Here is a 25,735-nt window from a genome sequence, read left to right as displayed (position 1 = left end):
ATGAGGGTTAATCTGTGTGGGCGGGGCCTGATGTGTCCAAGTAAAAACCAATAATCCATCTGAACAACAGCCTGGGACAGAGACAGAGGGACATAGAGAGGACAGAGAGAGGGAGAATCATTTTAAAGGAATATTTTCTTCATAATCTTCATCACTGACTCTTTCTCAACACCTGCCCAGGTACAGCAATAACAGCTTTCATCCTCTTCCTCACGTCCATTCGTTGTGTTGTGACTGATGTTGAGTCCGTTTGACTGGTTCTTTCTAACATCGGAGTTCTCCTGCAGGGGGCAGCACTGATAGATGTTTAGCTATAGATCTTGAATCAGAGACGGTTCGGTCATGCGTGAGCTGCTCTGTTGTCTGATGGACGCTTTTAACACTAATAATGTAGTAATAACAATAATAATAGTCTCATATAATTACATATAATTAATTATAGTTAGGTGAGCCGTTTGTTTTGTGCTTTAATGTTGGTTAGATGACATTATTTTACCTAAAAAAACCGAGAAAACGGAGGAAATCAACTTGTTATCAGGACAAATTAAAATAAATAATATGTATGAATGCATGGCCGCTTAGGGCTTCCGTAGTATTGATCCCACATGGAGACATTTCTTTTTCTTTTCACACATCCATTCATTGACAGTCAGAGCTGTGGGCTAACATTTATTGGGTTAGAGTTATTTGTGGGATGTGAACCTGTGACCCTCGGATTCCAAAATATATTAGATGTGTTGATGTTTTACAGTTCATAACAACATCTTCTTTTTATGAGTTCAGACAGAACGAACAGATAGAGAACTGAAACTTTTCGTTCATTATGAATTTTATTATTATTATTGTTATTATTATTATTATTATTATTACAATTATTAGTAGTAGAAGTAGGAAATAGAGTAAACTAACACATAAGAACTCAGAACATTTGTGTTGAACCATTGTTATTATTATTATTATTATTATTATTATTATTATATCTCATTACTATTTATTGACAGAAAAAGTAATTAACTGCTTTTCTTCTTCTTTTGTCGGGACGGGACACTTCCTGTCTCCAATTGACTGGTGAGTAAAACACACACACGCTCGCAGTAACACATACTACACACACTATACTACACACACACGCTTTTTGCTGCAGACTCGTTTTTTGAGCTTGAATGTCACGTGACGTCGTAACGGGGTGGTCACATGATCACATACGAGTGACCTGAAAATAAAAACTCAATGGATTAAATGTAATTCTATATGAATCGTGATCTGTCAGTGTTACACTTATCAGCGTTTTTTATATATATATCTATATAACTACTCGCCGAGAACAGAAAAGATTAGATTATTTTCTCTGAATAAAAAAAAAAAAAAAAAAAAAAAATCACAACAGATCCTCTCCTCGACCGTGCGTCATAACGTCACCAGCCCGCATCTGCGCTGTGTGACGTAGTAAGAGATGACGTAGTGAAAAGAATAAAGCGCCGGTTACCAGGAGGAAGAGGGCGACCGTCCTGCACGAGGACAGGTAAAGATAATGTAGAGATGTCTGATGTCGATCATCTGATCATCTCTGCTGCACAAACACTGCAGCTCCGACTCTATGCGTGTGTGTCCCTGTGTGTGTCTGTGCGTGTGTGTGTTCTTGTGTGTGTGTGTGTCTGTGTGTGTGTGCGTGCGTGCATGTGTGTGCCTGTGCGTGTGTGTGTGAAACTCATTACCACCGGAAGCTACCAAGGCGGGTCTCCACGAGAGGAAACATCCTCAGCTATTCTTGTTCCGTCTCCAATATATGATAATCTGTGATCTGCAGACACTGATCTATAGGTGACTGTTCTGCAGTGACTGGTCTGTAGGTGACTGATCTCTAGGTGACTGATCTATAGGTGACTGATCTGTAGGTGACTGATCTGTAGGTGACTGATCTGTAGGTGACTGGTCTGTAGGTGACTGGTCTGTAGGTAACTGATCTATAGGTGACTGGTCTGTAGGTGACTGATCTGTAGTGACTGATCTGTAGGTGACTGATCTGTAGTGACTGATCTATAGGTAACTGGTCTGTAGGTGACTGATCTATAGGTGACTGATCTATAGGTGACTTAGCTGTAGGTGACTGGTCTGTAGGTGACTGATCTATAGGTGACTGGTCTGTAGGTGACTGATCTATAGGTGACTGGTCTATAAGAGACTGATCTGTAGGTAACTGGTCTGTAGGTGACTGGTCTATAAGAGACTGATCTGTAGGTAACTGATCTGTAGTGACTGATGGGGCGGCTATGGCTCAGTAGGTAGAGCGGATTGTCCATGAGCCGAAGGGTTAGCGGGTCGATCCCCCGAGTGTGCCATATGCCGAAGTGTCCTTGAGCAAGATACTGAACCCCCAGTTGCTCCCAGTGCAACTGACCCTGGTGTGTGAATGTGTGTGTGCTTGTGTGAGCGAATGGGTGGATGTGTCTCTGACTGTAAAAGCGCTTTGAGTACCTTTGAGTAGGTAGAAAAGCGCTATATAAGAGCAAGATCATTTACCATTTACCATGATCTGTAGGTGACTGATCTGTAGTAACTGTTCTGAAGTCATTGATTTGTAGGTGACTGATTGGTAGGTGTCTGATCTGTAGTGACTGGTCTATAGTAACTGTTCTGAAATGATTGATCTGTAGTAACTTATCTGTCTGTGAATGATTTGTAGTAACCGATCTGCAGTGACTGATCTATAATAACTGTTCTGAAGTGACTGATCCGTAAGTGATTCATCTGTAGGTGACTTATCTGTAGGTAACCGATCTATAGTAACTGCTCTGAAGTGATCCATCTGTAGGTGACTGATCTGTAAATTATCCACACTGTTCCTGATTTCATGAATTAGCAGAAATAACTTGTATTTCTTCAGTGAAGTCTACGTTTTAGTCTGTCATCTTCATCTCCATCTTCACCGTGGAGTGTTCAGCTAAATGACTTTCCTTCAGAAGATAAAACGACAGACATAAACAATGACCACATGTTCCTCCATCAATTTTTATAAATGCACACAACGCTCCAAACCTCATCATCTTCAGCATCACCATCATCATCGTCATCTTCATCTTTATCATCATCATCATCACCATCCTCTGTCTGAATCCAGATTACATCAGATTGTCTCTCAACTCTAATCCCTTTGTCTGTCCTCTCCCGTTGTCCTGGTAACTGTTCACCTGACAGCTGGATGGGGTCAACAGATGGTAACCATGGTGTTCAGTGTGATGACATCATCAGACAGAGACGAGTCTGTCATGTTGCGCCACGTTAAAAGATAAACTTTATATTTTATTTATTTATTTATTTTTTACTAAAACTAGAAAGAAAAAAAACTTTTTTGACTAAAAGTTTTTGTCATAAAACTACACTTAAACCAAAATGTGGTTACAACTAATCAGCATTTCCATTCAAAAGATTAAGACTAAATCCGAAATGGCTGCCAAAAACAACACTGGTTTGCAGCTGTGGGATTTTCAACATAATGAATCTCATCTCTAGAAGCAACTACACTTTCCTTGACACCCAAAACTGTGACATCACTGTGTGCAGGTGAATCACCATGACGACAGAGCCAGGTGAAGAACAGCCCACGGAGGCGGAGTCTTTCCCTGGAGCCTCCACCCACTCCACACCGAAAAAGGTACGAACACAAAGAACTGAACAAGCAGCAATAAACAACCTACAGAAATCTTGACTGAATCTAGTGTCATGTGACACCACTTTTTGTTTCATTAGGGAGGGGAGGGTGGGACGTCCCAGAGCCAAGCTCAAAGCTCATTGGAGGACTCCACCAGTCACCTGTCAACAAACAGTCGGATTCGCTCTCCGGCCAGAAACCCACTGAGCTTTAGGATCATGCAGACCAGAGTGACCCTGCTGGACGGGTCCCTGTTTACCTGCACCATCGAGGTGAGACGGGTAGACACAGGTAGAGAGACAATTAGAGACAGGTAGGAAGAGACAGGTAGAGACAAGTATAAACAGGTAGAGATAAGTAGAGACAAGAGACAAAACCAATAGGACCAGTAGAACCATTATAAAAATAGAACCAGTAGAAACTCTAGAAACATTAGCACCAATAGAACCAGTAGAATCAGTAGAACCAGTAGAACCAGTACAACCAGTAGAACCCATAGAACCAATAGAAACAGTAGAACCAGTAGAACCCATAGAACCTCTAATCTGACCAATGGTTCTTGTCTCTTTAGAAACGAGCTCGTGGTCTCCAACTTTTTGAGAAAGTTTGTGAACACATGAACCTGCTGGAGAGAGACTACTTCGCTTTGTCCTTTAGAGACGCAGACAACAACAAGGTAACAGTCTGTCCACCTGTCCCTCTGTCCACCTGTCTGTCCACCAGTTTGTCTCTCTGACCTCTGAACTTGTGTTGTAGAACTGGTTGGATCCAGCGAAGGAGATGAAGAAACAGGTCAGAGGTGAGTCTGATGGTGATTGATCCAATGTGCTCCCACTGGCTAGTCCAGGTGAGTCCAGGTGAGTCCAGGTGAGTCCGGGTGAGTCCGGGTGAGTCCGGTCTGTGGAACTAACTCCCTGGTCTCTGTTTCTCAGGGGTTCCTTGGAACTTCTCCTTCAATGTGAAGTTCTACCCTCCTGACCCCACCCAGCTGTCGGAGGACATCACCAGGTAGCTTCACTCTCTTGTCTGTCTGTTGTGTTCTCACCTGGACAGGAAGTTGACTTCTTCCTGTCGGTCTGCAGGTACTTCCTGTGTCTCCAGCTCAGGCAGGACATAGTTTCGGGTCGTCTTCCTTGTTCATTTGCAACTCATACAGTCCTTGGATCCTACACCGTCCAGTCGGAGCTCGGAGACTATGACTCAGGTACGGGTGTAGCAGGAGGGTGGTTTACAATAGTCTACAGTGACAGGTGTAGCAGGACGGTGGTCTACAATAGCCTCCCACTGACCACCTGTCTCTGTCTCTTACAGATGAGTGTGGATCAGACTACATCAGTGAATTGAGTTTCGCGCCAAATCAAACTAAAGAGATGGAGGAGAAGATCGTGGAGCTGCATAAAACCTGCAGGTTCTTATGAGACAGAGAAACTTGATCTGAGAGGAAGTAAACTGAGATAAAATGAACTGAGATGTGAGAGAAAATAAAACGTGTATCTGTCTGTTCAGGGGAATGACTCCAGCTGAAGCTGAGATGCACTTCCTGGAAAACGTCAAGAAACTCTCCATGTACGGTGTTGACCTCCATCACGCAAAGGTAAACAGGATGGATGGGTGGATGGATGGATGTAGGGGTGGAGGATGGAGCTGCTGCTGCTTCAACTGCTATAAAACAGATGGATTGTTAGTGTGTGTGTTCACATATGTGTACAGTCGTCAGTGACAGTGGCTGCCATGTGGGAGGAGGTTGGGGTTCAAATCCCCATCAGGGCAGAAGTTATGAGTTTTCTTTCCATAGTGCACTGTTGTTTGCCATGCATTCAATAAGTGAGGATTCTCAGCTAAGCCTATATAATATTCCTCAGTAGCTGCACATTTTATTTCATGTAATTTGCATGAAAACTAAATTTGAGAAGTTGAAAATATTCTTAAATGTGGGTCTTGTCATTAAGGGGTACCTGTAATCGATATAACTGTGTGTATTTTAGCAGATGTTGCTTTTACTGCTGTGTTAACTATTTAATCAGTATTATGCATTTGTTAGCCCACCCACCAAATATCGCCACCAGCCGCTGGTGATAGGGGTGGAGCTTAAATACGATATTTGGAAAGGCACAAATAACGTGATTTTTACAAACACTTATTTCAAACAAATTATTTGTATTTGAGAACAAGACAAACGTCCTATCAAAAAGCTGCCTTTCCTCATGTGACCTCGGCGAATATTTATGCGGCTGCCCAGACTGAGTGACGTTCAGGAGTCAGGGTGAAAAGTGAAAAGTCTGGACTCTGACTTAACTGTATCATTATTTTTGCCAAATATATATATATATATTTTTATCTTAAATGGGTTGTGGAGGCAGCATATAACTTTTGGGAAGCAGAGTTTGACCTGGAGATTATTCTGTTACGTTACATAAGTATTGAGATATCTGCAGTCAGGTTCTCTTATGTTAGCATTAGCCTGTTAGCTTGCTAATTAAGACTATTGTCTACTGGTAATGTTAAATGGTAAATGGTCTTGTTTTTATATAGAGCTTTTCTATCTATTGGTACTCAGAGCACTCTACATTCACAGACACATCTACACATTCACTCACACATTCACACACTAGTGCCACGCAATGGGAGCAACTGGAGGTTCAGTGTCTTGCTCAAGAACACTTCGGCATGTGGCACATTCCAGGGATTGAACCTCTAACCTCTCGACCCACTGAGCCACAGTCATCCCTATTGTCTCCCATGTCATGGTCTGCCCCTTCAAGTCAGAATAAATCACCTCTGTTAGATGCATTTAATGCAAAACATCAACCAATACTGCACATACATCCACAATTATTGTAATGGTTAATTAAAGAAAACTTATTTTTACACACGCATATTCTAATTTAGAAGTGTAACACCTATTTTAAATTTTATTTGAATACAAATACTGTATGGTTTGCACACTTCAGTGTGTTATAGTGTGTGTTAGCTCTCGTTGATGAACTGGTCGATGTGCTAGGACATCGGACAGGCTGACAGAGTGTGTGTTGTAAGTGTGTGTTAGTGTGTGTCAACCTGCTTTCACATCGTAAGTGGGTTGACACAGGATTTTCAGACCAGCCCTTCATGTGCTTTCACATCGCCAGCAGCCTCGGGTCTCTGGTATGTCATTGTGTCAACAACGTCATCATTACACATTTAAGTGCAATGGAACACTACGAGGTAAACAATGGGCATCATGGTGTATTTTTTTTAACGCTCTCATTTTGTTGATGACCTCAGGAATGGACCGGTCAAACCCCCGCTCTTTCAAAAGGCTGCTGATATTTGAATAAATCACTGTGTCCTGCACAAAGTTCGATATCTGCCGCCGAATCTCTTCTTCTACTTGGATGCAGAGCAGCTTGCAGATGTCATGGTCTTACCAGTGCTCTGTCGTGATCGTTAAAAAAAGTGTGGGATATCCCTATACAAGCTGCGTATAAACACAGTTGCACATGCATTTCCAAATCGGTGTGATTTCCTGAACATGACGTAAGGCTAATTCACCTATGCGCTGCCATTAACAATCGTGTAACAACACATATGATTTGTTCGACTGTACAAAAAATGGACAAAAATCGCTGCCTTATGGGAGTAGACCAAAACTTTTCTCTGTGTACATCAACATAATGATGTGAGCTAGTGGGTCTACGCAGGATTCCTGTTCACACTGCAACCGAGCTGAGCCGATAGAATCCAGGGTTGAAATGCCGCCTCAAAAAAAAAACGTGTTTTTTGTGTAGTGTGAAAGGGGCTTTAGTCTGTGAGTTCTCATTGATAAAGTGGTCGATGTGCTGGGAGGATTTTAGAGGGACATCACAGGGGCTGACAGGGTGTGTGTTAGTGTGTGTGTGTTATAGTGTGTGTTAGTATGTGAGCTCTCATTGATAAACTGGTCGATGTGCTGGGACATCGTACAGGCTGACGTACGTCATGTGCCAGTAGCCAGTAATAACTGCAGACAAACTGAAGTAGTGCAGGTCTCTGTCATTTGAATTATGTTGTCATTATTCAGCATAATTCCTGTATGTGCAGGTGGGTATGCCAAGGTAGCTACGTTCTCATACCGAGTATTTTATTATTCCATGAAGAATGATGATCAGACGATTTCCCTCACATGTTTGGTCATATGAAGAGTGTTTTTATTTACAGTGGAGAATTTAGACGTCTTCTTTTCTATCTTTTTCTTTTGTCTGTTTTGTCTGTCTGTCTGTCTGTCTGTTTGTCTGTCTGTCTGTCTGTCTGAATCGAGTAGATGGTAGGAAGCCGCTTTGATTGCTTGTCTTCAGCTAAGTCGGAGGTAAGACAGTTTCCTGTGTGTGTGTGTGTGTGTGTGTGTGTGTGTGTGTGTGTGTGTGTGTGTGTGTGTGTGTGTGTTGGTGTTTTCAGGTTGTGTTAAACATGTGTGAGTTGATTTGGCTGTTGATTTGGATGGAACCTTTGGTCTTTGACCCGAAGGTTCATCTGATTATTTTCCAGCCTCTCCACTCTGGCACAGGTTGCTCCTTGTAACTCTTTAGCTAACCTGTGATCAGAGCTGCTAGACGCTGTTGGACGTTGACTGTAGTGGTCTGAACTAAAGTTATGCTTTGAAGATGGTTTGGAGCCTTGCAACTTTTACCACAGGGGTCGGGGTAGGGGTAGAATGAGCGGCTTGAAAGGCTAGGGTGGTGTCCAGCCCAGGCTGAGAGGGTTAGGGGTTCAGGAGAAGACTAACCCTAACCCTAACATCCAGACATTGTAAAAATGTGCTTAGTTAAAAATGTACTTATCCAGCTATGGTTTCTGTCTGCTGGTCCATGACTGTCATCTGTTTGTTTGTGTACAGGACTCGGAAGGCGTTGACATCATGCTGGGCGTGTGCAGCAGCGGCCTGCTGGTCTACAGAGACAGACTGAGGATCAACAGATTCTCATGGCCAAAGATCTTGAAGATTTCGTACAAAAGGAATAACTTCTATATCAAGATCCGACCAGGAGAGGCGAGAACATGCAGCCCAACAGTACATTTATTGGGAGACTAGGGCCAAAGGGGCAAATAATTAGACCTCTTGACAAGCAGTTGTCATGAAGTGATTGACAGGTTGGGTAAGAGATATGATTTACTCTAAAGATAAAGAACCTCTCTCTCTGTCTGTCTCCAGTTTGACCAGTTTGAGTCTATCATTGGTTTTAAGCTGCTGAACCACCGAGCAGCTAAGAGGCTGTGGAAGGTCTGTGTGGAGCATCACTCGTTCTTCAGGTTTGTTTTGGTCCTGACATGTTGACGTGATATCTGACAGCCGCCTGTCTCTAACCACTCGTCTCTCCACATCTGTTTCTAAGACTGGTGTCTCCAGAAGAACCCCCTAAGAAGTTTCTGTCTCTGGGTTCAAAGTTTCGGTACAGCGGTCGGACTCAGATCCAGAGTCGTAGAGCCAGCTCTCAGATTTCTAGACCTGCGCCAAATTTCCCACGATGCATCAGCAAAAGGAACATACTGAGCCGCAGTCTAGATGGAGGTAATGGTACTGATCTCACTAGTCCATAGTAGTAACCCTGACCCCCGTTGGGTGCTATTAGTAATAGAACTGATTGTGGTAGTACTAGTTCATGTTACAGCAGTAGAACTGGTCCTTGTGGTAGTTCAGGTCTTAGTTCTACTGCTCCTGGTAATAGTGAGTTAGGGAACCAAGCTGTCAGAAGTCTTGGTGTAATAAGTACAGGAGTTGGTGGGGAGGGAGGGGTCCATTCTTGTACTTGTTGATGACCAGATTTTGTTTGGTCCTCAGCTCCAAGGGACGCGACCACCTCCCCTCTGATTGGTTCTCCAGCCGTCACAGTATCCCCCAAAGCCAACAGTGGCTCACACACAGGTAGCTCAGTGCTCAGTAACACTGCTACTGGCTACTGGCTGGGACTTTATTCAGCTTGTTGGGGAATGCCGCATCCTCATTGGCTCATTCAGACACACCTGGGCTCACCTGTGTTCGTCTGACCACTCAGCCACTTTTGCTTCTGTTCATCACATGTTTTAAGACCTGGAGTCACATGTAATGGGTGTGCCACAAAAACAAACAAAAAAAAAACAAGCTCCACCCATTAATGGTAAACAGACCTCAATGGAAGAGGGTCTGACTGCAGCCAATCAGCTGGTTACCTTCCATGAGCAGCAGCGTTAGCAAAATAAAAGGGTCCTGTAGTGAATACTGCTGACACTGCTACCATTGGTAGCTTTGTTATCACTGTTAGCATTGTGGCCTGGTCGTCAAGTCATGTGATGCTAAATGATAACAGGTCATGCCTCAGCAATTGTTCTGAATGCTGATTGGCTGATACGCCCAGGCCTGCATGCATGTATGTGCCCTAACTATGGCTGAGCCAACCGTTCCCTTGGCAACGAATGACCACGATGCTTTGCTGATGTTAAACACCAGGATAGAAGGACACAGTGTTGCTACGGATACCACTGCTAGATGCTAGGGTGGTGACAGTGATTATTACTATGGTGATGATGATGATGATGATGATGATGTGTGTGCAGATATGGGCTTGGGTCTATATGGAGTGACTAAAACCGTCAGTGACCTCATCGCCACGGTAACGCCTGAGAGGAGGACTGAGGAGAAGAGGGAGGAGCCGGGTAAGAAACAACCAATTAGAGAGGAGGAGCTGGTGGTGGAGGTGGAGGAGGAGGAGCAGGAGGAGGAGGAGGAGGAGAACCAGAACCAAGAGGAAGATGAAGAGCAAGAAACCAAAGCACCAGCAATGTCTCCGCCGAGTCCTCCAACGCCTCCGAAACAGGACACCAAGGTAATGGACACCCGTCTCTCCCATCTCACCTGTCTCACCTTTGTCTCTGCTGTATAAATATCTCACCTGTCTCACCTGTCTCACCTGTCTCATCTGTCTCATCTGTCTCACCTGTGTCCCTGCTGTATAAATGTCTCACCTCTCTTTCCTGTCTCTCCTGTGTTCAGACCGACCTGACGGACACAGCTGTGGACGGAGACCTGCTGTCCACTGAGGTACAGATTTGTAACCGGATAGTTGAGTTGTTTTAGTGTGAAGACACCAGTGTCCTCTCAGTCTCTCTGTCTCTGTCTTACAGTCTGATCAGGATGAAGATTTGAAAACTCAGGTAACGCTGATCTCACGAATCAAGAGCTCTAGACGGTAGGAAGCCATATTGCTGATGTCTCTCGTGTCCGTTCTCACCTATGTCCATTGTCCCGCCCTCAGGAGACGTTAGGGAGTCCTGAGGAGGTGCAGAAGCCTCAGAGCACTATCAGCGCTCTCAGACGCTCCTTCTTGGAGGGAGAAGAAGGAGGAGGAGGAGGAGGAGCGATGACAGAGTGGGAGAAGCGCCTGGCGTCCTCACCTCTCCGACGTCTTGAAGACTCCCCGATGATCGAACCACTGGAGCTTGATGAGGTGAGACAGGTCACATGACACTGAGGTTGATTCTGGGTCCTGATTGGCTGCCAGCTCGTTGTGAGGTCATGAGACCGACAGGTAAGTCCAGGTGTTCAATGAAGTGACAGCAGCTGAAGGTGAGGACGTCAGGAAATGAAATGTGACCTCGTACCTGATTGGTTAATCAGTCTAAATGTGTGTGTGTCTGATGTCTGATGTCTGCGCTCCAGGGGGGCGGGGTCATGACAAACCAAGCTCCTCCTCAGCCAATCAGAGAGAAGACCTACACAGTGGGGCGGAGCTACGACACCGCCTCTGGCAGGATCTTCATCACGAAGACCAGACTCAACAGCTCAGATGTTACCGTGGCGACAGCAAACTTGAAAACAAGCCAGCATGTCCTCTCAGTTTCCAGCGATGATGATGCCGTCACAGGCGGACCACTAATGACCATCCACGAGGTGGAGCCGCTGCCACCGCCCCCAAGCGTCTGTGACATCATCAACATGTCTGAAACCAGTGGAGTCTCTGGGATGTCACCAGTTATCATCCCAACTTTTCCAAAATCACCTCCGGATGAGTTGAACCCCGCCCCCAGAAAGACGCCAGTGGTCGGAGTGGTACGCTGATTGGCTGATTGGCTGAGTGGTTGATTGGCTTATTGGCTAAGTGGTTGATTGGTGATTGGCTGATTGGTTAATTGGTTGATTGGCTGATCGGTTGATTGGTGACACATTAACCCTGCTGCACTGACACAGGCAGCGTGGCTGAACGCTGGCACCAGTTCAAACTGAACACCTCAGCTCCAACAAACTGCAGAGACCTGATGAACCAGGACATCAAGGAGACAAGGACAGACGCCTGGTCCTCACGTGTCCACGTCTCCTACTGTTCCATCAGGTCTGTCAACAATGTGTAGGAATGGGCAAGACACACCATCAAGTAAGGCAGGATGAGCATCAAAGTCAGTTTAACGGTGAGCAGATTAAATCTAAAACACTAACCCTCAAACAGGTAAATTCCAATCAAATAGAAAAGCAAACAAAAAACAAGACACATGGAACCAGGAGAACGAGGCAGGAACGACAAAGACGAAGGGAAAGGCAGGGCAATACTTTGTGTTTGTGTATACTCATACACACGAACTGATGGGAATAGTATGCAGGACACACCTTTGTGTGTGCATGTGCTTTTGGTTCCTGGGCTCCATCATCTCCTAGAACCACGAATGGATCTGAACATCAGAGCCCTCATCAAGAAAATACAGCAGAGGACGAACTTCCTGCAGCAGATGAAGAAATTCAGCCTGCCAAAGACAATGATGGAGGACACGTTAAGACAGATTCTTCAGCGTTTTCTACCCCCAGGTGGACGATGCTACTGGTGGAAAACAAGAAAGAATTTTAAAAGCACAAAATGTTAAAAATCGAAGGAAAAGGAAACGTGTTAAAACACTAACCAGTGTAATATTCTCCACATCACCGTCATAGTCAGAAGGTTTTTCAGGTTTTTCCAATTGAACAAATCAAAAATCTGCAGACGACTCACCACTTGAGCAGGATCAAGTCGAACTGAACCATCCTGAATTGGTCTGGACTGAGCACCATGCACCACAGGAAGGCGTCGAATCAAACTCTGAACCGGTTACCATAGAGTTCACAAAGCCAACAATATAACTACAAACTATATACGGGGGGAGAGACTGCAGGGGTTAAGTGAACACCGTGACACTGTCTGATTTTAGAGCTGCAGTGTCCAGTTTCAACTCACTGAAGCTTCACCGTCACCTCCTCTGGGATGTGAGATGCGTATTATGTCAGACTTCAAACCATGGAAACTCGTTGTTTCAATGGCTGGAGTTTTCCAAGCTCATTAGAAACTTGTGCACAATGTTTAGTTGCATAATGTTATTTGAGTTTCAACTTGGTTTGTACAGCGTCTCAGATCATTGCAGGCTAGTGCAGACGAGTTTAAATTAATATCTGAAAAGTAAAAATGCATCTTTTTTAAACCACTAACCAGGTTTCAAGCTTGTAAAATAAACAAATATGAGAGAACTGTGTCAGATTCGAAACAGTGAAGAGAATATCGCATCTGTGACACAAGAAGATTCTGTTAGAACCAGATATCTGGAACATGTTGAAGCTATGAAGACATTATGCAAGCTTTTCCAGTTTGGCATATGTCATAGTGTCATCCCTGTTTAGTCTTGGATTTGTTGTTATGGCTTCGTGACACTTTCTTTTTGAGCTGCTGCCTTTTTCTAAAAACCACCAAATCCTGAAAAAAAAAGCTACACAACCAGTACTAACCTAATTTTGTAGTCTTGTTCATGTGTCTCATCACTTCCTGTGTGTTTCCTGTTTAAATTACAAACACCTGGGCACACAAAGAGTGATCACAGTAGAAACACACATTAAACAAACACCTGTCCTTCCTATGGGCCCGCCCACCTGATCCCACGTCCCTGCATGGCTGTGAATTCACTGATGTTTAACTTGAGTGACTAATTGTACCTGTCTGTCTGTCTGTCTGTCTGTCTGTCTGTCTGTCGAGTGCAGCCTAAACCCACTTTTGATGAAATGTCTCCAGAGCTCACGGCTCTACTGAAGTCGGCCCAAGAACACAACCTACTGAAGGTGCTTGTCCACCCGTCTGTCTTTGTCTCCACCCGTCTGTCTTTGTCTCAACCTGTCAGTCTTTGTGTTACCTGTCTGTCTTTGTCTCCACCTGTCTGTCTTTGTCTCAACCAGGGGTCGACTAATATGCGGTGAAAGTCTCTGACGACATCTCAGTAGAAAGTAACAAACGTAGATTCTTGACCTGAACACACATCGCAGCGTCTCACATAAAACAAGCTACGGAGAACTTTACTACTGTACCACGTCACCACCAGCGACACCAGAAACACAGTCACAGTCAGTTTCTAACTAATAGTTCTGAATCATTAATGACTGAGTAAGGAGGAGGTTTGGAGGTACAGACATTTGTACTGACGACCTGTGTTCAGTCTCCATTGTTGAAAGTGAAGCAGGAAGTAGAAACTAAAATTTACCTGACTGGTAAAAAGACACAGCACCGCCTAGTGTTTGGGTGGTGTTGTTACAGAGTGAAACAGACTGATGAGGTACAAGTAGAAACAACTCAGACCAGAGTAGAGTACGTAGGACACTGACTCTTTGTCCCACAGCCTTAATATGCGTCTCTCGCTCTGCAAACTCTTGCAGCTCTCACATGGCGCATTAACTGACATGAGATCAAAACGCTCTACAACACCAGCAATGTCCTCAGTTAGCATTAGCGTTAACATCAGTAGTACTTCAGTTGTATTTCAGGACTGACATGTTACGGTAGCATTGTCTTCACCTTTAGTGGTGGATTTCCACACACTTGATGCACCAGTGACCGCCCTGAACGCCTCACCTGTCCTATAGTAGGCGTCCATGTTGTTATTGTCATGTGATCAGACACTAGTCAACATGCTGCTTGAGCAGTCCCGGTACTACTTGGTACAACGCCTTGTCCCTGCCTGTCTGTAATAAAATCTGCAGATTTTTAAGAAATACTCAAAGTTTTGCTGTTTTTAATGAAGCTGTGCATCGACCTCACTGAGCCCTAGCCCCTTCCCCCCACACCTGTTCACCTGTTGTCCGTTATCTTCACTTCCTGTTTCAGACTCCAGAGAAGGCGGAGTCTCTCTACCTGCTGACAGAGTCGTGTGACCAGGACCAGCCAATAGTGGAACAACCTCAGGTAGCTACAGGGAGTCTTGTGGGCCCACCTCCAACTAACCCCCCACCTCCACCACCAGGGGTGAGCATGGCACACGCTGATGATGTCACAGAGCAATGGGCCACTTATGATGACGCTAACCAAGCTAATAGTACAACAGGTAAACATGAGGTCAGTGATGATGAGCCCAGCGGACAGGCTAGTGATGTCAGTGATGCTAGCGATGCTAGCGAGGCTAGTGAGGATGCTATCAGTGTGCTAGCACAGGCAGCAGTGGAGGAGGCCATGGAGGCTGCCGTCAGACACGCTAATGATCCTAACCCTGATAGCATTACAGATGACTTTGCAGTTAGGGTTGTTAGCCAGGACCAAGCGAGCACAGACCACAACTCCAGATCGAGTCTGGGCTCTCGACCCGCTGGGACATCCCGTTACCATAACAACGAGGACTCAGACAGCTCCACGGATGAGGATGAAGAAGGTTGGAGGTTTGAAAGAAACTCTCCTACCACCTCGTTAGCCCGCCCCACATCCAGGCAATCAACCAATTGGAAACAACCATCCAACCACAGCGATGACGAAGACGAGATGTTCAGACCTCTGCGTGAGGTAAAACCTGAGGCTCCTGCCCTGGTCAAACCGTCCCCAGCCAAACCTGCCCCAAACATGCCCCAGTGACTCCTGCCCCAGTCAAACCTGCCCCAAACATGCCCCAGTGACTCCTGCCCCAGTCAAACCTGCCCCAAACATGCCCCAGTGACTCCTGCCCCCAGTCAAACCTGTCCCAGTGATGTTGTTGTTGTGTGTTTGTGTTTCAGAGCCAGTTGGACTCAGATGCTCCTGCAGGTCTGTTGTTGACATCTCAGACCTCCAGCACCACGCATGTCACCAAGGTAACGCTGTCATCTGTCAATCTCCTTCGGGATATATCAGGACTAACACAGAGAGACAGACAACCATTTACACTCACACCTACAGCCAATTTAGAATCAATAAAGTCTTTGTATCTATGAGGTAACCCAATGAGTAGAAGTGGGAAGTAATATTTCCGTTGTTTCTGTGTCTTCCTCTTAAGACGGCGAAAGGTGGAATTTCAGAAACACGAATCGAGAAAAGAATCGTGATTTCAGGAGACACCGAAGTCGACTATGATCAGGTAGAACCATCATTTCTGACCCAATCACTGATGTAACCGACAGAGGGACATCCACATTAACACAGACCTGGTTAACCCAGACCAGGCTCAGACCCTCGTGGGTTCCTTGCTCAGATAGTTAACAGATAATTAGTCTAGTGGATGAGTGTTTGGAGGTGGAAATGATAAACCCTGTAACACTAGGTCCTCTGGTGTTTTGTGCACTGTTTTCTCTTCCTCTCAACGTCATGTGTTGTTGTGCAAAACCTGTTTCCAAGTTCAGTGTTTCAGTGCTGAGGATATGGAAAGATGACACTCATCTGTTCTGTCTCACTTTCAGGACTGAGTCCTGTGGCCTCTGCTGCATTATGGGAGTTGTAGTCCAGACTACAGAGCCAACAAAGACACTGAAAACAAAGATTTACAAGCACACACACACACACACACACTCATGCATGTATTTTTGCACAAGCACACACACAGCAGCACCTGTCTGTCTGACCATGGGCGGAGCTTCTGAGCAGTTAGCATTAGCTCAATAGATTGAGTAGATTTAGATGGAAGATCTGTGGTGGCATCTTCAAAGTCCAAAATGGCAAAAGGCAGACGAGTGAGAGACAGACAGGTGAGACAGACAGGTGAGAGACCAGTTGTTGCTGTGATGCCACCTCACTCTCCCAGAGATCACCATAATCTGAATGAAACATCAATTAGAATTACATGTGAAAGAAGAAAGAACAAAGGTCCTCCGGCTCCTTCCTGTCTCACCTGGTGAAGAACTGTGTCCTGACTCAAATGTAAACAAGCATGATTTCTATCACTGTATAGCAGCTCTGTATTTACCCATAATGCAATAGTAATGTGCCATTCTTCCATCTTCACATATATGATTTGACATTTCTGTATTTATTAATGTCTGTGTCTATTTATTTATCAGTATCAACAGTATGGACTGTTAGTGACCCTAGGCATGACCCCTCCCCCTGGTGTTACAGGATGACTGCTCCCCTCCCCCTGGTTTCCAGTTACAGAATGACCCCTCCCCCTGGTGTTACAGGATGATCCCTCCCCTCCCCCTGGTGGCTGGTTACATGATGACCCCTCCCACCAGTGTTACAGAATGACCCCTCCCTCTGGTGTTACAGGATGACCCCTCCCTCTGGTGTCCAGTTACAGAATGACCCCTCCCCCTGGTGTCCAGTTACAGGATGACCCCTCCCTCTAGTGTCCAGTTACAGAATGACCCTTCCCTCTGGTGTTATAGGGTGACTCCTCCCTATGGAGTCCAGTTACAGAATAACCCCACCCTCTGGAGTCCAGTTACAGATGGACCCCTCCCCCTGGTCATTCAGGATGACTCCTCCCCTCCCTCTGGAGTCCAGTTACAGAACGACCCCTCCCCTGGTGTTACAGGATGACTCCTCCCCTCCCCCTGGAGTCCAGTTATAGAATGACCCCTCCCCCTGGTGTTACAGGATGACCCCTCCCCTCCCCCTGGAGTCCAGTTACAGAATGACCCCTCCCCCTGCTGTTACAGGGTGACCCCTCCCCCTGGTGTTACAGAATGACCCCTCCCCTGGTGTTACAGGATGACTCCTCCCCTGGTGTCCAGTTACAGAATGACCCCTCCCCTGGTGTTACAGGATGACTCCTCCCCTCCCCCTGGAGTCCAGTTATAGAATGACCCCTCCCCCTGGTGTTACAGGATGACCCCTCCCCTCCCCCTGGAGTCCAGTTACAGAATGACCCCTCCCCCTGCTGTTACAGGGTGACCCCTCCCCCTGGTGTTACAGAATGACCCCTCCCCTGGTGTTACAGGATGACCCCTCCCCTCCACCTGGAGTCCAGTTACAGAATGACCCATCCCCCTGGTGTTACAGGGTGACCCCTCCCCTCCCCCTGGTGTCCAGTTACAGGATGACCCCTCCCCTCCCCCTGGTTTATTAGTTACAGGATGACCCCTCCCCCTGGTGTTACAGGATGACCCCTCCCCCTGTGTGACCTCTGACTGCACATTTAATGTAATTTAAAGATAAATTGAGAAAAGGCATCTTTATTCAGTAGAATAAATAAATTCAAGAAAGAAAACAACCAGACGTTCTGTCTTCTGTGATTTAATGGCTGGTTCGTTGAGACGTAGCTTTGTTCATGTTTACAGACTGAAAATCTATGAATGCACATTAATTAATGTTAAGATCATTTGTTCGTTTGGATTTGGGTCAGATCTAATTAAAAAAAAAAAAATCACACAATAATCAGCTGGTCTAACAGACAGACTATGCCCAATCACAGGCAGCCTTGTTGCTAGGTGACAGGACAGGAGTGAGGCGTGACGCCCACCAGGAAGTGGGCGGAGCTCACATCAAGGACGTCGCTCATGTGAGTCTTCAGGAGACGAACATTCCTCAGGCAACCTCTGAACCTGGAGCTGATCGACAGGCAGTTCTGTTTGACATGAGCTGGAGACACAGACAGGTAGATGGACAGAGAGACAAAGACAGACAGGTAGATGGACAGAGACAGACAGGTAGATGGACAGAGACAGACAGGTTAGCATCGCCCACTCGTGTTCATCATGATCATGTGGGAACTGTGGGAATTGAACCCTCACCAGGATATCCACCCAGGAAGACGGGGTTGTTGGTCTCAGCAGAGGTGGATTGTGGGTAGGGGTTGGCGGTGGTGTAGCTCCGCCCATCGATGCTAAGACTCAAGGTGTGTTTGGTTTTCCTGGCGAGGAGGCGGTGCCAGCGTCCGTCACACAGCATCTGACCTGCAGAAACCACCGACACTCGTCCCGCGCCGTTGTTCACGGTGAACGTCGCCTGAGGGAAGACACGCTGTTACACCTGGAGCACAGACACCACCAACTGGCCACTGCAGGTAACTCACCTGTCCGTTCATCAGCTCCAGGCCCACAGCGTCAACCTTTGCGCTGCTGATTCCCAGAAACACTCCCTCTGATTGGCTCGTCCGAAACTCCAGAGACACCGTCATGTCTGAGCCGACTTTGTACCCGTCATGCACTGCACACACAGACACGCATCATGACCAATAACAAACATTTCCAGGACACTTTGGGGGAAATACTTTGGGGGAAATAAGGAAACTTTCTATTCTCTAATGATGTTGTGTCTTAATCAGATACAAGTGTGTTTGTAGTTCCTCATGTATCAAGTCTCTTTTCTAGAGAACAACTGAGAAACTGGATGAGATTCAAGATTTCTAGAGCTACTGACTGATGAGCCCTTTTTATGTTCTGGTTCTTTTTTGTGATCTGATTAAATCCAGAAGAGGAATTTACACCTGTGTGTGTCATCATTACAATATTAAATGTTACTCTAAACTAAAACCGAGAGCTCATGGACCTGAAATTTAGAATGTGTGTTCAAAAGGAAGAGAAGGAAGAGAGTTGTTTGGAGGAATTTGTTGGTAAAAATTAGTTATACCCATGAGATGTCACGAAGGTCTTCCAAACAAAAGCACAACTTCTCAGTTCAGCCACACTTTGAATGTTGTCAATAGAGAAAACCACCATGAGTTACGGTAATTCAAATACTGCATGCTTTAAAAGAATGCATGAGTGGATTTTCTTACCCTTACTGAAATCATGAGCTCCGGTATGAATAAACTTTAAAATGTTGAATGATGTTGAGATGACTTTCTCACACACGTCGTTAGTCTAATACCATAACTGACTAAGTCACGTTTGAATGTTTTCAGAAAACAAGAAAAAAATCTACTTTTAGCAGCACATTGGTGATTTTATTAATATTGGTAACAGTAATGGCAATTATGCCTAAGGCTAAGGCTAACGACAAGGGTTTGTTGGACTCACTCAGTTCAGCGTATCCACTGCCATTGAAATAACTTCCTGTCTGGTCCTTGGAGAAACAGGAAGTGACATCATGGCGCGAGTCTGGCTTCGACAGATCCAACATGGCGCCGTTCAGACTGACTGACCGAACGCAACCTGGAAAACTGCTGGTGACCTGAGAGAAAGGACAGAGGACGGACACGTGGACAGAGGTGAGAGGAATGAACTTCCTGCTTCCTACTCACCTGACACTGAGGTGACATGTTGTGATGTTCTATCATAGCTAGTGTTTAATCTTCACATGTTTGTAGCAGGGTTGAATTAGATGAACCTGTCGACTACTTTCTGTGTAGTTGGTGTGAAAACAGATAAATTCATACATTAATCCTCCGGGTGGACACAGTGTCAGGTAACCCTCCCAGGTAAAGTCTGCTGTCCACATCCAGCTGGTTTCCTTTGACTGACAAAGACTCCGGCCGAGAACCGTCCACAGACACCGACATCACACGCCTGCTCAAGTCTGCGCTCACCTGAAAGACATCCAGACACCAAGGTGTTCAAATCAAACGCACCCGGAACATTTCATCACCATCATCATCATCATCTTCATCATCATCGTGGTAAGCAGCAGGACCAGGTGTTTGCCTGGAGAACCAGATGTGCAATAACTCACTGTATGCCACTGTCCGTCGTTAATGGCGACAGAGGAGGTGATGGAGGTGGGACCCTTCCCCAGGTCAGCTGATAACCTGACCTTACCCCCCGTCAGCCTCAGGACAACAAAGTCCATCTGTTTGGAGTCGGACAGGAGGAGGATGGTCCCCTGCAGAGCCCAGCTTCGGACTGACAGTCTCACGGACAAACTGAGAACAAGGACAGAGGCGAGTCAGCTGTTTAGTCCAGACAAGGACGTACCTCAGACTCTGTTGTCATGGAGACTCACCTCTTCCGGACAGTGGAGGGATTGATGGTGAAAGTCATGTGACTGTGTCTGGATGACCCAAACTGAGCAGCTGACGGCAGCAACACCGGCCCCAACTCTGACACACACTGCATGATAATCACAAATCAGTCATTAGTAATCAGTAATCAGATATTAGTAATCAGTCATTAATAATCAGTAATCATTACCGTCAGTGCTCCAGGTGTCAGGGCACTCAGGTGTGTGGGCGGGGCCATTGACAGGTGGTTGGGGTCAGGTGTTGTTTCCACATCCAGGTTATCCGGAAGCACCGCCCCCCCAGCCCTCTCCTCCAGTAGGCAGCTGTTTAGCTCCGCCCCCTCATACTTCACAGCTCCTGATAGGTCAACGAGGCTGAAGAGAACGGCCAATCAGAAGACGCCATTAGAGTGTATCTTCTTTAATGTGTGTGTGTGTGTGTGTCTGTCCGTGTTTTACCTCCTGTCCACCACCAGGTGTTGGATGCAGCCTCGGAATAACCTGGATAAAACCTGCAATCTGATTGGTAGCCGGGATTCCTCGCCTGATGGTAGTCCGCCAATGAAGAAGGAAGCTGGAGACAAGCGGGCAAATACGCCCGGCAACAGAGCAACTGACTTAACGTTTCCCTCGTCCACCTGCATGGACAGAGACCTGGAAACAGACAAGCGAGACAGATGAACAGATGAGGTGAGACAAATACGTAAGCAGAGGCAGATGGGACTATCCAGTGTTTCTATGGTAACACTTACTTCCGGTTGATGGACACAATCACAGAGTGTCTCGTCCCGTCACTGAAGGACGTCCCATCAGGTTTCACCACTGTTAAGTGCTGAGTGGCCCCTCCCACCTCACCAAGCTCCGCCTCCAACGCACCTGACAGCAGGTGAACAGACAGGAAGTGCTGCACGCACAGACCATCCAGGTTACAATCACATTAATCCTGACATATAGCGTGTCCACAGGTGCGTCGTGTCCTGTCCATCTCACCTGTCGACGTCCACGGTCTTCACTGAAGGACGCCAGGAGGACACCTGACTGATTAGTGGACGAGAACGAGAAGAGAAACTCGGTCTCGTGGCTGAACGACGGAGGGACGATCTGAACGAAGCCACTGGTCAACACTGACACACTCCTCACCGCCTGATGGAAGAGACAATCAGTCTATGTTAGGGACACCAGAGGGGACACTAGAGAACAGGTACTCCCAAGAACCTGAGGGTTCTAGAGGGGAGACCAGTACTATAGTTGTATTCTCGTACCTCAAGGACGCAGCCTTTCCGGACTCCATACGCGTCCCTCAGAAGGTCAAAGTTGGACCGAGCGATCTCGACGTTCTTTATGCAGCCCACATATGACCGGGACACTACCTGTCGCCTAGCAACCACAAAGACAGACAGGTGAGGACACCATTAGCCCACATATGACCTGGACACTACCTGTCACCTGAAAGAAGAGATAGGTGAGGACACCATGAGCACAAACAGACTCACCTGATTGGTCTGGAAGCAGGAAGTCCTCCGATGTAGATGGGGTCCAGGTCAGAACGGTTCAGGTCCGAGGCCGTTCCAGGAGACTCCGCCTCCAACACCTCCTTCTCTGAGGATTGGTCGGCCGCCATGATTGACAGGTAACCTGGAGGGAACCAGGAAACAATGCACTGACGTTAGTAGCTAGTCCCTAGCAATGTAGTACCATTCTTACCAGTAGTGCTACAGTAGGAATATTAGTAGTACTACTAGTACTGGTACCTGTGCGTTTGTTCCTCTGCAGCGTGACCTTATGCCACGCCCCCGTGTTGTACTTCCTTTTGGACGTCAGTGTCAGAGCCCCAGAGCCAAGGTCAAAGGTCAGACGGACATGACCCTCCACCAGCTCAATGGACAGAAAGTCCCTCTGCAGAAGGTCAGGAGGACATGTTAGTGTCTAATTCACAGCTTATGTGTGTGTATTATTTTGCCAGTGTGTATCACCGTGTTGTTGGAGGCCAGGTACAGCAGGAGTCCTCCTGGAGACAGAGTTTTAAACAACAGCACGACGGAGGTGGACGTTGCTCTGAGAGACTTCTGGACCAATGAGAAGCCAGATCCGTCAAAGTGAAAGGCTGTCTCCTCTGCTTGGGGACTGAGAGACAGACAAGTTCAGACAGAGACAGGTAGAGACAGAGACAGGTAAAGACAGAGAAGGGTGGACAGGTGATGTCTACCTGCTGAAGCAGCCTCCACATTCTCCTTGTCTGCGGTCGTAGTTCCAGAGTCCGATGGTTCTTTCATTGAGTGAAGCTTCAGCCAAGCAGCCCTGGAAGGTGGAGGCTCGTAGAGCTGGAGGACGCTGACATCACACACACAATATGTCATCACCTGGACACACACACCTGGACACACACCTGGCGTGCTTCAGTATTACCTTGGTGTGGGCTCCCAGGCCTCCGATGTGGATCACAGTGTTTCTGTCAATGTCTAAAACTCGAGAGGATCCAGGTGATGACGCCGTTACCGGGGGCAACGAAGGAGAATCCGAGTCCAGCTGATGGACCGACAGAGCTCCGTGGGCCCCAAACCTGCCATCATCACCACAGGTTACTACAGCTCGTCCTCGGGTCATGTGATCATCGTGAGACCATTGTGTCCCTGTTTGTACCTCGTTGCGTTGATTCTGGTCCATCTGTTGTTGGTTATGTCCAGTCCGGGAAACTCCAGCCTGGTGCTTCCTGAGCCGACGTCCCACAGAAAAGAAACCTTCCCCCCTCGACTCTCCACAGCCAGGAAGTCCTTCTGAAACCAGAGGTCGGTTTAGACGGGGTCCGATCTGTAACGTGTGATCACACCTGTGCTGCAGTGTCTTACCGTGGAGTTGCTGCCCAGGTAGAAGAGCAGGTTGTCTGGACTGGTCGTCTTCAGGGTCAGACTCAGAGTGTTGAAGTTACTCGACTCAATCTGTGGTCGGTACCAACGAACACAGTCCCTGTCGGCCTGGACCGCCACCTTGATCTGATGACATCACAGTATCTTCATCATCATCATCATTACCATTATCACCACCATCATCATCATCATCAACATCATCAGGTGGAGCCACTATTTCAGGTTGTGTATTTGTGTGTGTTTATGTACCGAGGCCGCTTGTCGTCGAGCCTGGTCAATCAGTTCTCGGATGTCAGAAAGGTTCCTGCTCAGAGTTTCTCCCAGCATGCTCAGCGGCTTTATCCTGTCCATCAGGCGCTGAGTACGATGCTCCGCCTCCTGCAGCTTACGCTGAGCATCATTGGCTGAACACACAGGGAAACAGTGTTTTATTTAAACTCGATTAAGCTTTTTGTGTTTGTGTTGACTTGACTTAAATGTTCCTTACAGACCTGCAGTGTGAGTGTGAGTCACCAGCTGGTTGGTCTCTGTCACTGTGGAGTTGGCGTTTTCTATCAGGGAAGAAGAATCCTGCAGCTGCTCTCTGAGACTCTGCAGCCGCTGCAGCGTCTCCTGCAGTCGGGAGTGTGCAGCTGCAGCCTGAACCTGAGTCTGCTGCAGCACCTGGGAAGAACCTGGTCCACACACACACACAGGAGCATCAACACACGAATTCATCAGCATCCTGAAATAGACTCTGCTCTGTTAATGTGCCCCCAGACTCCCATCATGCACCAGAGCCATGTGTGGTTTTAAGTTTCTCTAAAGGGAAATCGTGTCTCACCGTTGGAGAGTGTCTGCAGCTCTCTGACTGGGTCATGGAGGAGGAAGCTGATGTTATGTACGCGGTCTCTGGCCAACTGCAGTCGGCTGGTTGCCATGGAAATACTGAGTTGTTGGTCTGGACAAGCAAGATAAAAGTCAAAAAGATTCATTTACAGATGTTCGTGCTCGACTCCTCTGTAGATGACGGGCAAACAGACCTTTAGCCTCCGCGTTGATCCGACGACTTTCTTCTAAAACAACGACGCTGACGTTCATCTTAGCCCCGCCCTCCTTTGACAGTGACTGCTTTGGTTGGACAGTCTGAAACACATACATACACACAGACACACACTGATGATGCAATTCATCTGATAAGTCAGAGTCAACAGTCCGGACCCACTCTCACCATGTTGAAAGCGACGGATGCAGAGTCGAGGGCCCGCGAGGCCTCGAGTTGAGCCGAGGATACTCGCTCTGTGATGTCAGTGTCAAGCTGAACTAATCGGCTGCTGTTCTGAGATCCGTTACACGCCGACAACAGAGAGCTGAGGGACAAAGGTGGATTTTAAAGTGAGAAACAGCGGAAACACAAACATTTATAACACACACACACACACACACACTTACCTGTGCAGGGAGTGGGCGTGGCTCTGCAGCAGGTGGGCGTGGCTCTCTGCACGGTAAACGTTCTCCAGAGCATCCGTCCTCTTCAGTCCAACAACCAAAGCGTCCACCTGTCTCCTCAGCAGAGGGCGCCACTGATCCAGCTCACCGGCCATCAGCTCCACCTGCTGGTCAGATAAGACAAGATGATCGTCTCGAAGGACAAGCTGAGGACAGAACGACGAGCCGGAGACTGTCTTACTGCGCTGCTGTTGGTCAAGTCCTCCGTCAGAACCACGATGTCCTCCAGTAACTCATGACTGTCCTCCAGGAGTCCGTTCACACATGTGGACACAAGACTCAGGTTCTGATGGACAGACTGGAGGACAGAGACAGGGAGACAGATTAATTGGTAGAACAATATAGATATTTATAATAATGATCTGATTTTACGTGAAGTGTTCACCTGTGTGTGTGTGTGTGTGTGTGTGTGTGTGTGTGTGTGTGTGTGTGTGTGTGTGTGTGTTCACCTCGTATCGGTTCAGCAGAGTGTGTGTTTCTGTGTTTTGTTGTGCAGCTTTGCTCAGGTGTGTGTGTGTTTGCTGCAGTGTTTCCATGGCAGCAGTGAGAGAGGTGGCGAGGGGGCGGAGCCACTGGTCGACAGGTGGACTGATAGACAGGAAGTCCGCTTGGATGGAGTGAGCAAGAGACTGTGAAGAGCTGAAAGAAAGAAAGAAGGAAAGAAAGAGGTGAGTTGTGATCACTGCTGATTG

At 46.8% G+C, this 25,735-nt stretch overlaps 3 protein-coding genes across 11 annotated transcripts in view; 2 read left to right on the top strand and 1 right to left on the bottom strand.

The window, feature by feature from the left end:
- LOC124995449 overlaps positions 1-25,735 on the top strand; it is a 756,577-nt gene that overhangs the window by 327,115 nt on the left and 403,727 nt on the right. The gene's annotated exons all lie outside the window — the stretch shown is intronic.
- Positions 47-18,198, top strand: LOC124995457 (band 4.1-like protein 3). Of its 9 annotated transcripts, none has more exons than XM_047567841.1 (23): positions 47-180; positions 3,582-3,652; positions 3,748-3,921; positions 4,221-4,325; positions 4,406-4,448; positions 4,582-4,657; positions 4,732-4,853; positions 4,961-5,057; positions 5,156-5,243; positions 7,929-7,973; positions 8,502-8,654; positions 8,817-8,914; positions 8,998-9,173; positions 9,444-9,527; positions 10,196-10,464; positions 10,632-10,679; positions 10,763-10,792; positions 10,894-11,085; positions 13,629-13,706; positions 14,743-15,408; positions 15,618-15,692; positions 15,875-15,955; positions 16,275-18,198. In XM_047567841.1, the coding sequence occupies exons 3-23, from the start codon at positions 3,868-3,870 to the stop codon at positions 16,278-16,280; spliced, it is 2,586 nt and encodes an 861-aa protein (XP_047423797.1). In that variant the 5' UTR covers positions 47-180; positions 3,582-3,652; positions 3,748-3,867; the 3' UTR covers positions 16,281-18,198. The 9 variants fall into 9 exon arrangements, with proteins under 9 accessions (XP_047423797.1, XP_047423801.1, XP_047423800.1 ...); XM_047567845.1 differs by lacking the exon at positions 47-180 and adding an exon at positions 1,389-1,522 and having other exon boundaries at positions 3,562-3,652; positions 14,743-14,820; XM_047567844.1 differs by lacking the exon at positions 47-180 and adding an exon at positions 1,389-1,522 and having other exon boundaries at positions 3,562-3,652; positions 14,743-14,880.
- lama1 (laminin, alpha 1) overlaps positions 18,033-25,735 on the bottom strand; it is a 22,238-nt gene continuing 14,535 nt past the window's right edge. The window contains exons 38-64 of the mRNA XM_047567894.1: positions 25,493-25,682; positions 25,225-25,341; positions 24,987-25,150; positions 24,766-24,904; positions 24,578-24,680; positions 24,379-24,495; positions 24,047-24,229; positions 23,805-23,959; positions 23,538-23,681; positions 23,332-23,465; positions 23,098-23,251; positions 22,898-23,022; positions 22,665-22,815; positions 22,443-22,587; positions 22,185-22,326; positions 21,954-22,068; positions 21,682-21,834; positions 21,444-21,595; positions 21,151-21,345; positions 20,883-21,066; positions 20,695-20,801; positions 20,425-20,614; positions 20,132-20,281; positions 19,773-19,926; positions 18,827-18,960; positions 18,546-18,759; positions 18,033-18,393 (exon numbers count right to left, since the gene is read on the bottom strand). Coding sequence (XP_047423850.1) covers positions 18,239-18,393; positions 18,546-18,759; positions 18,827-18,960; positions 19,773-19,926; positions 20,132-20,281; positions 20,425-20,614; positions 20,695-20,801; positions 20,883-21,066; positions 21,151-21,345; positions 21,444-21,595; positions 21,682-21,834; positions 21,954-22,068; positions 22,185-22,326; positions 22,443-22,587; positions 22,665-22,815; positions 22,898-23,022; positions 23,098-23,251; positions 23,332-23,465; positions 23,538-23,681; positions 23,805-23,959; positions 24,047-24,229; positions 24,379-24,495; positions 24,578-24,680; positions 24,766-24,904; positions 24,987-25,150; positions 25,225-25,341; positions 25,493-25,682 — 4,066 coding nt within the window. The 3' untranslated portion in view covers positions 18,033-18,238. The remainder of the gene's footprint in view (positions 18,394-18,545; positions 18,760-18,826; positions 18,961-19,772; positions 19,927-20,131; positions 20,282-20,424; positions 20,615-20,694; positions 20,802-20,882; positions 21,067-21,150; positions 21,346-21,443; positions 21,596-21,681; positions 21,835-21,953; positions 22,069-22,184; positions 22,327-22,442; positions 22,588-22,664; positions 22,816-22,897; positions 23,023-23,097; positions 23,252-23,331; positions 23,466-23,537; positions 23,682-23,804; positions 23,960-24,046; positions 24,230-24,378; positions 24,496-24,577; positions 24,681-24,765; positions 24,905-24,986; positions 25,151-25,224; positions 25,342-25,492; positions 25,683-25,735) is intronic.

Source organism: Mugil cephalus, chromosome 18, assembly GCF_022458985.1.
Source record: "Mugil cephalus isolate CIBA_MC_2020 chromosome 18, CIBA_Mcephalus_1.1, whole genome shotgun sequence".
Lineage (NCBI taxonomy): Eukaryota > Metazoa > Chordata > Actinopteri > Mugiliformes > Mugilidae > Mugil > Mugil cephalus.
Note: the sequence above shows the minus strand (reverse complement) of the source record. Positions and strands in the feature narration are given on the sequence as shown.

Bases quoted from the DNA above. Each gene is read 5' to 3' on its own strand.
- LOC124995457 (XM_047567836.1), top strand. From the start codon at position 3,572: ATGACGACAGAGCCAGGTGAAGAACAGCCCACGGAGGCGGAGTCTTTC. The intron at 5,058-5,155 runs GTTCTTATGAGA...CTGTCTGTTCAG, and splicing joins GAGCTGCATAAAACCTGCAG to GGGAATGACTCCAGCTGAAG. The intron at 9,528-10,195 runs GTAGCTCAGTGC...ATGTGTGTGCAG, and splicing joins CAACAGTGGCTCACACACAG to ATATGGGCTTGGGTCTATAT.